Source organism: Hyperolius riggenbachi, chromosome 3 (genome assembly GCF_040937935.1).
Source record: "Hyperolius riggenbachi isolate aHypRig1 chromosome 3, aHypRig1.pri, whole genome shotgun sequence".
Taxonomy (NCBI): Eukaryota; Metazoa; Chordata; class Amphibia; order Anura; family Hyperoliidae; genus Hyperolius; species Hyperolius riggenbachi.
Genome location: NC_090648.1, coordinates 150,359,596 through 150,367,539, shown reverse-complemented (window position 1 = coordinate 150,367,539; position 7,944 = coordinate 150,359,596). Strand labels below are relative to the sequence as shown.

General features: G+C 42.1%; 1 protein-coding gene across 5 annotated transcripts in view; it reads right to left on the bottom strand.

The window, feature by feature from the left end:
- Positions 1 to 376: 376 nt before the first annotated feature.
- Positions 377 to 7,944, bottom strand: part of IGF1R (insulin like growth factor 1 receptor) — a 287,658-nt gene continuing 280,090 nt past the window's right edge. For all 5 annotated transcript variants that reach the window (XM_068275134.1, XM_068275136.1, XM_068275135.1 and 2 more), the window contains exon 21: positions 377 to 4,958. In XM_068275134.1, coding sequence (XP_068131235.1) covers positions 4,592 to 4,958 — 367 coding nt within the window. In that variant the 3' untranslated portion in view covers positions 377 to 4,591. The remainder of the gene's footprint in view (positions 4,959 to 7,944) is intronic.

Below are 7,944 nucleotides of genomic sequence, written 5' to 3'. Positions count from 1 at the left end.
ACATATATCGTAGTTATTAAATATGCTGCTTTACATTAAGGTTACCTGTTTGGCACTTTATACAGTAAATAACAGGCATACCTCAGCAAAGGAACCCAACTATACCATGGCAGCAACTATGCTGCTAGGGGGTTCCGCATAAGCATTAAGGCAAGTCTCATCTGCTAAATTATGATCTTTGCTGTAATTAATCTAGTTTAGTTACTGTACAGAAGTCGATTAGCAGCAGTGATAGACACTTCCATCCAGATGGTGAATCTGCTCCCATTCGCTTGTATAAAGACAATTTCATGCAAAGAAATGGGAGCTCTACAGATTGGTGAAGTTTTCTTTCACTGTTCCAAAAATACTTCCAAACTACAACCGAAACTTTTTCATGGTAAACACAATTTAATGGGCAAGACTTACTACCCAAGAAGCAGGAAGCCTCTGGATCTTCCTCCAATGCAGGAGGGTCCTGCACATCGAGAGCGTGCTCCTCTTCATGTATGAGCGTGGCCACACTGCACTCACACAAGCATGGCTGAGCCTGCACAGTGGCTTGTAGCGTCTCATGCTTGACCACGGCCTCGCTCTGGCTTGAAGAGGAGCTCGGTCGCAGACTTCAAATCTGACAAACTTGTCGTATTCCTTTGGGGTGCCCACTCTCGGCACCGGTGGACCGGAGGATGGCGTGGGAAGCCACTACAGTAGAGAGGCTGACCCAAAGTTCACCTCGGGTACACTTTACGTCTTATTTCTACACTGTGGTATTTTTGGTTCACTACCGTTTTGCGGTATAACAATATGAACTCTAAAGGCAAGCTTTGTAACTGGAGGCTACCTGCGCCGGTTTAAATATGACTGGCTGCTGGGTGTTGCAGACTGTTCAAATTTTACTCAGATTGTCGATAAACCTGAAACAGGTCACTTACAAATATAAAGCTACGTGGCTCAAACTTACAGTACGTCATTGACAAAAATTGAAGACAGAATTGCCAAGTGCAAGAAGCTTTTATCCTATTCTGCAGTGAAAATAATAAAAAAAATGCTGCAGTCGCAGATTTTCAGAATATATTTTATAGTGAATATTAAAATAGGTGCTAAAGCACAAGGTACATATCAACCATATTTTAGTGATAAGTTTAACCTCTTATGGGTATTAGTTCACTTAACACTGGAGCAGGCGGGATGACTGCTAGCGGGAGTGTAAAACTGGGCATATGTTTTAGTGACAGGGCACACACGTTTCCTTTCCATGAAAAAAGAAAAAAACTATCTTTGTACAAAGGATACAGACTTTGGAAAGTTAAACTTAGCAGCAGAAAAAGTACTGTACCAATACACGCATATAATACTCCAAACTGGATCAGCCGTCTGTGCCAAGCTCACCAAGGCATATGCATGTTTTTCACCTACCATGGCCAACTTACTTACAAACAGGAAGTCAGTGGAAAGCTGGGAAGCAAGTCTGTGAACACTTCCAATGTGTGACAAAGAGAGCTGAAGATGTATTTATTCTTTTACATACTGTTGTCCCCTGCAGATAGCCTTCAGTAAGGGTCTGTTCACACTATACATGGTCTCCAACGTCTTCCAGCATGTATACATTTTGCAATGTTCAGTGATATTCTATAGGAAGCCAATGCTATCGTTCCCATTGTAAGCACAGCAATGCGGTGCACTGTGAAAAGTGCAGCATGCTGCATTTCTGTCAAATTTTTTGTGCTTCCCATTCAGTGTGTTTTGAAAGAGGTCACGCAAAAAGTCACATACAGTGTGAACAGAGGTCATGTATGATGACTGATGTCCCCCCCATATCTTAGAGTGGCATCAGGCTTGGCAGAGTGGCATGCAATGTCCTATTGAGTACAGGCAGGAAGGAGAAGCAGGAAGCCTCCAACACAAGTAGTTGGCCAAAAAAAGAGTCTAATCAGGACGAATTCTTGCCACCCGCATGAAATCAGGCACAGAATGCCTGTATTACAATCATACAAGATCGCCAACATGATCTAAAATGATTCTTTAGGCCACCAAAAGATTTTCTAGATCTACCTTAAAGGACAACTGGAGTGAGAGAGATGTGGTGGCTGCCATATGTATTTCCATTTAAACAATACCAGTTGCCTGGCAGCCCTGCTGATTTATTTGGCTGCAGCAGTGTTTTAATAACATCAGAATCATGCATGTTAATCTTGTCATATCTGACAATAAAGTCAGAAACACCTGATCTGACACAGCCAATCACTCTCCCTCTGCTGTGTGAGGACATGCTCTGCCAAGGTTTGTTTTTGCTTCAGATATTTTCTTTTTCAGCTGGTAATCACTGACCCTCTGCAATGCCATTTGATCTCTCTGTATAGCTATGGTTTACCCTTTGCAAACGGGGTCCCTCTCTTCTACACTGAGCTTCATTTATTCCACAGAGGGTTTAAAGGAGTCGTATTTTATAGTATCTTGTCGCAAAGCAATCCGTTTCTATCATACAGTCTTGCTCTGATAGAGGACTGTATTTGAAAGCATGTTATTTTGAAAGTGTAGGTAGCTATTTTAACTTTATTTAGTCACGTTTCAGTTTCCGCCATCCAATATTCTAATTAACATACTTGGGAATGAGGCAGGGATGAACTGCACTGCCTTTAGAGCCCTAAACATTTTGTATGTAGTTGCAACAAGGCACCACAAGATGGGCTTCCTGAACCGTGATAAGCAGAATGGAATAGGTTTCCTTTCAAAGAATTTGGTCTGTGCAACAATTTGTCCTTGGGATGGAAGGGTTTTTCAATTAGGCTAATGAAAAAAAAAGTTTTTAAAATAGAAGTTGAGACTTAAAGCTTGGTGTAGTATCCAAGAACTAAACCACACACACGCACACACATGCACAGGAGATAGAGATGGAAAAACATAAAAGCCATCCTGTAACCATAGCCAAGCAATGGGCTCTGATGCTAGGAAGGGATAAACAGCGTTCATGTGAAACCGTGTGATGGTTTTTGTTTTTTTTTTTCATTTGTTTTTGACCTGAGTTGTAGTTTGACGCATTGCAACATAACAGAATGAGAGCTGTGTGAGGAGATAAAGGGACAATAATTATACACCATATCTTAAGATACTTTCTCTGCACCACCACCCTTCCTCTAAACACTTGATTTTACACTGCTATGAAACACAAAAAAAAATTAATCATGCACACACATAAAGGCAATGAACAATTAAATGGCTAATACTACAAAGTTCATTTGTGGGAGGTGTACAATGTGGGGGAATCGTAGGACGACGCAAATGGGGGCTTATATAGAAGTGTCTGAAAATAGCACGCCACATTGCAAATCCATCAAAATCTCCCATTCCAGTCGATGGAAGCCTTTTGTGTGTGTGTATGTGTGTATAAGCCCTACGGAAATGAGAAGCAAAATTTATAGGAACATGAGGAGATGGAAGAGTAGACCTGAAGGTGCTTTTTTTTCATTTTTTTTCTATCATAGATTAAATACACAAAAAAGATAAAGAAAAAAATAGCAGCCTTTTCTGTACAGACATAGATGAATATCTGACCCATAAAAAAGTTATAAAAGGGACACAAAATGCGTATGTAAATGGTGCTATGACCTCACATTGAACTGTAAGGACCTTTTACAAAAGTCTTAGAAGAAAAAAAAAAATCCCACCCTTACCTTACCCTTAAACAAAATCAATGTACTTATACATATGAGGCGTGAGATATTTGCTTCAGGGAGATGTGAGGACAGCTGGCATTGGGAAGGCAAGTCCGTTGTTCTAGAACATTCCAGCGCAGGAAACAGAATTCCAGATTTCCAACAGGCTTACATCCTTCACGATGAACAACATTTTCTTCTGTCAAAGAGCTAGATCAGTCGCTGTCTTACAATGATCCCCTGAAAAAGATGGATTGAACTTCACCATAATCCTTGTTCAACACTTCTTTCGCTAGTTTCTTCCACTTATCATATAATATATATTATAAATGCTCATATAATATATATTATTTCTATACTGAGACAGACGATTTTTGCCTCATCACTAGTGGAGGAAAAAATAAAATAGAAGGTGATTAGTCCATAAAGCCACCCGCCCCCCACCCCCCAAAAAGGTAAAACAATAGAGTGCGCATGGGCTTTGTGATATGAAAAAGAGACTTCATACATCCGCACTGTCCATGCTGTAAAAACAAAAACAAAAAAAAACAAAAAACTATTTGGCAAAGACTGGCAGAATTAAATAGACTTCTGGGTTGCAATAGGCTTTAATTTACTAAACAAGTCCTTTTGTATAGTGAGCCAAAAGTATAAAGTAGTTTGCTTCCATCCGACCCAAACATGATGCAGAAGAAGTGCTTTCAGCCCTGTTGTGTGTGAGAGCAAGTACACGCTTACAATGACACACAGAAGTAAGATGGGGCACTGGTCTGACATGCTAAGTCCATCCGTGAGCAAGTACACCAGTGCTGACTTAGCAAGAGACTGAAGTCAAACCAAAAAGAGAAAGTGGATTAGTGTTTGCACGGATATGGAGGAAGCCTCCTGTGGATTCTGTCCTACAGGTACACAAGGGTCTCTGTTTCCACAAGTGTCCGTCAGACCACAAGCCTGGATCAGCAGGCCGAGGACTGTGGAAGAGGCAGCGCCCTTTCGTTCTTGCGCCCCCCATTCATGTGTGCGTAAGGTTGTCTCTCGTCAAAGCTAGCCCTGAGGACAACTACGCCAGGACCATTTTCTGCCTTGTGCCCCACATGATGCTCAGATGTCTGAAGGGTGCATGATGGGTCCAATGGAATGCTCTCCATGTTTTCTGCCTCCAGGTCTAGTTCTTCTGTGTCTGGTGGCTTGTTCTCTTCACTGTAAAAAAATGACACCTCTCTGAACGCTGGATCAAGCTCATCTTTAATGCTGCTGATTATCTCCAGGAAAGAGGGTCTCATTTTAGGGTTGTACTGCCAGCACATGCGCATTAATTCAAACCTAAAATAACAAGAGAGAAACAGTAAGTTGTAGTAATAACAATGAATTTTTGGGCACAAATGTATTTTTAAATATTGCCGTTGAAGATAAGGCACTCATCTGTAAAGTATCCAGTTCAGTACCTGCTCCTCAAGCGAAGCAAAATACCATCTCATCACTAGAGGTTATAAATGTACTTTAAAGCAAACCAGCCGGCTCCCTGAACTTTTTGTAACGTATAACCATAAATAAAAATTTAAGAATACTTCGTAGATTCATAGAAAAAAAAACCCCAAAACAGTTATTGTGAAAACCGATTAACGTAACAGTTCAGTGTATGTAAAGATTCTGGACACCGATAGTCAACACAGCAGATCAGTGAAGGTAAAAGGACAGACAGGGGCGTAACTAGACTTAATAGGCCCCCCTGCAAAAATGATAGCTTGGTCCCCGAAACCCACGTGATCGGGAGCCAGCGAATGGCAGCAGAGTGTTCCGCTGTGAAATTCGGAAGTTTCTTTGGTAATTGGCTGCACTTGCAGTTGGGGAGAGAGAGGAGGAGGGGCCCACAAAGCCTCTGGGGGCCCCAGTGATGGCAGGGTCGCAGGGGTGATTGTTACACACATGCTGAGCAGATGCAGTTGTTATAACAATTGTGCAGAGAGCAGAAAGTTTTTTCTCTCCTTGCCCTTAGTTGTCAGTCTCTCAGGACGGGGCCCCCTGTGGCTTCTGGGCCACCCTGTAGCTGCATCCCTTGCAGAGTCTATTGTTACGCCCCTGAGGACAGGAGAGGAGAGGGAGAAGACCCCTGCAGAAAGAAAGACACTTTTTATATAGCAGATAGGGAATATACACAGACAAACAAAAATGACAGCGCTCACAGGCTGCAATTGGCTTATAAACCATCAGGGGCGTGTACAGACCCCCAGGGGCTAAATACACACCTTGAATCCAAATCAGATGCAAACTTATGCAAATTAAGTGCAAATGTATGTGCTAGTCCCTAATCTAAAATTTGAATGCAGATTGGATGCAGGCTACTTTTAATGTTAGGTTAGGCCCGAGGGGGCACGTCACCGCCATGGGAAAGTCTAGTAGGAATGATTTGTGCACACATTATTGCTGAAGCTAACGCCCTCCATTGCTGTACCTGTTTGAATGCATGTTGTGTAATATAGTCCATTGGAGCTCTGCACTTCTTTGCAGCTAAATCAACTCAGGTGCAGCCTTCTGTATTTGGAAGCGCTGCCTACACTCTGTTCTCTAGGGAATATGCACAGAAGAGGCACAGGCAGCGGCAATACGTTACAGTCTCTCATATACACGCTAGAGAAAGCTCTGCCACGGTGACACTGTAACGTGTGTACAGCTACCCCATGTGTTCATTTAGCAGTCCACCATGCTGGATGGCTGAACAACAAATGATGAATGAGTACATTGTTTTCTTTACTTACCCATGCTGCAGGACACCGCTCACTTGTTGCCTTATGACTCAACCCCCCCCCCTCCCCTCCACTGAGCAGTGCACGCTGCTCAGCTACAGCAGAGCTGCATATCTGTATAGCACTCATCCCCTAAACGGTGGCCCTAATAATCTATTAACAATTAAGGGCAACAGTAATTGTGCATGTGTACACTAGAACACATCTGAAGTGGTAGGACTACTTATTTATTTTTAAACAATGAGAATTGCCTGGCTGTCCTGTTGATCCTCTGCCTTTTAGCCATAGACCCTGAACAAACATGCGGATCTGGTGCTCTGACTGGATTAACAGGATGCTTATTACAGGTGTGTGATTCAGACACTACTGCCGCCAGAAACATCAGCAGGACTACCAGGCATGGTATTGTTTTAAAGGGAAATAAATATAGCAGCCACCGTAAGCCTGTCACTTCAGGTTCCCTTTAGGTAAAATAAATCAGGGCTGTGGAGTTGGAGTCAAGGAGTCAGAGCAATTTTGGGTACCTGGAGTTGGAGTCTGTGGTTTCAGTAAATTGAGGAGTCAGAGTCGGATGATTTTTGAACCAAATCCATAGCCTTTATAAAAATTAGACTAAGGAGTCAATTTTGGGTACCTGGAGTCGGAGGTTTCATAAAATCAGGAGTCGGAAGATTTTTGTACCGACTCCACAGCGCTGAAATAAACTAAGAAAGCTTTGTAGATGGCAAAGGTGGCATAAATCCAATGAAATCTGGTAAAGTACAAACTGGTTTGTTTTGAAAAAGAGTGGACCCTTAACAAATAACAAGGTTAACTGTAACGTCATTGAAAAAGTACAAAATGAAAAGTTCAGTACAGCAAGCATAACAGTGACCTACATCCTTCAGACTCGCAGCTTGTATGCAGCTCTGCAAGGTTAGCCCCGTTTTAAAACTATGAGCGGACTTTTGTTACATTGTTTTTTAACTTGTCTGCCCAATACAAAAGTGTATGCAGCATCTGTTGTGCCATTAAAAAAAGAAGAGGGGTAAAATAAAATAAGAAATAGAAAAAAGAAATGAATCAAAAAAGAAAAAAGTCAAAAGAAAAAAAACAAAACTCTCCAGAACTAGCAATACTAACCTTCTATTCCCCCAAGTTGCATTGGTTGCTGAAAATGGGTGATGCTGTATAGACACCATCCCGCCTGATCATGAATACATTGGACAACAGAAATCCTAATACCTATAATATCTGTACCTGATTGCAACCTGCAAGATCTGTACCTTGCAGCTGGATAGTGTAAGGCTTACTGGTAATGGAGTTGCCTTTGACCCGGGTTCAAATCCCAGCTCAAGCCAGTATGTAAAACAGTATAGAGCTTTTGGGCAAGGCTCCCTAATGATCCTGGGTCACCTGTGGAGCGCACCTTAAGTGGCTGCAGCTCTGGCGCCTTGAGTCCGCCAGGAGAAAAGCACAATATAAATGCTATTTGTCTTGTCTTGAATTATGTCTTGATAAATATGCCCGATGCGTGTATTGTCAGCTCCTGAAGTGAACAGTTAACAGGTTAAATAGCTAACATG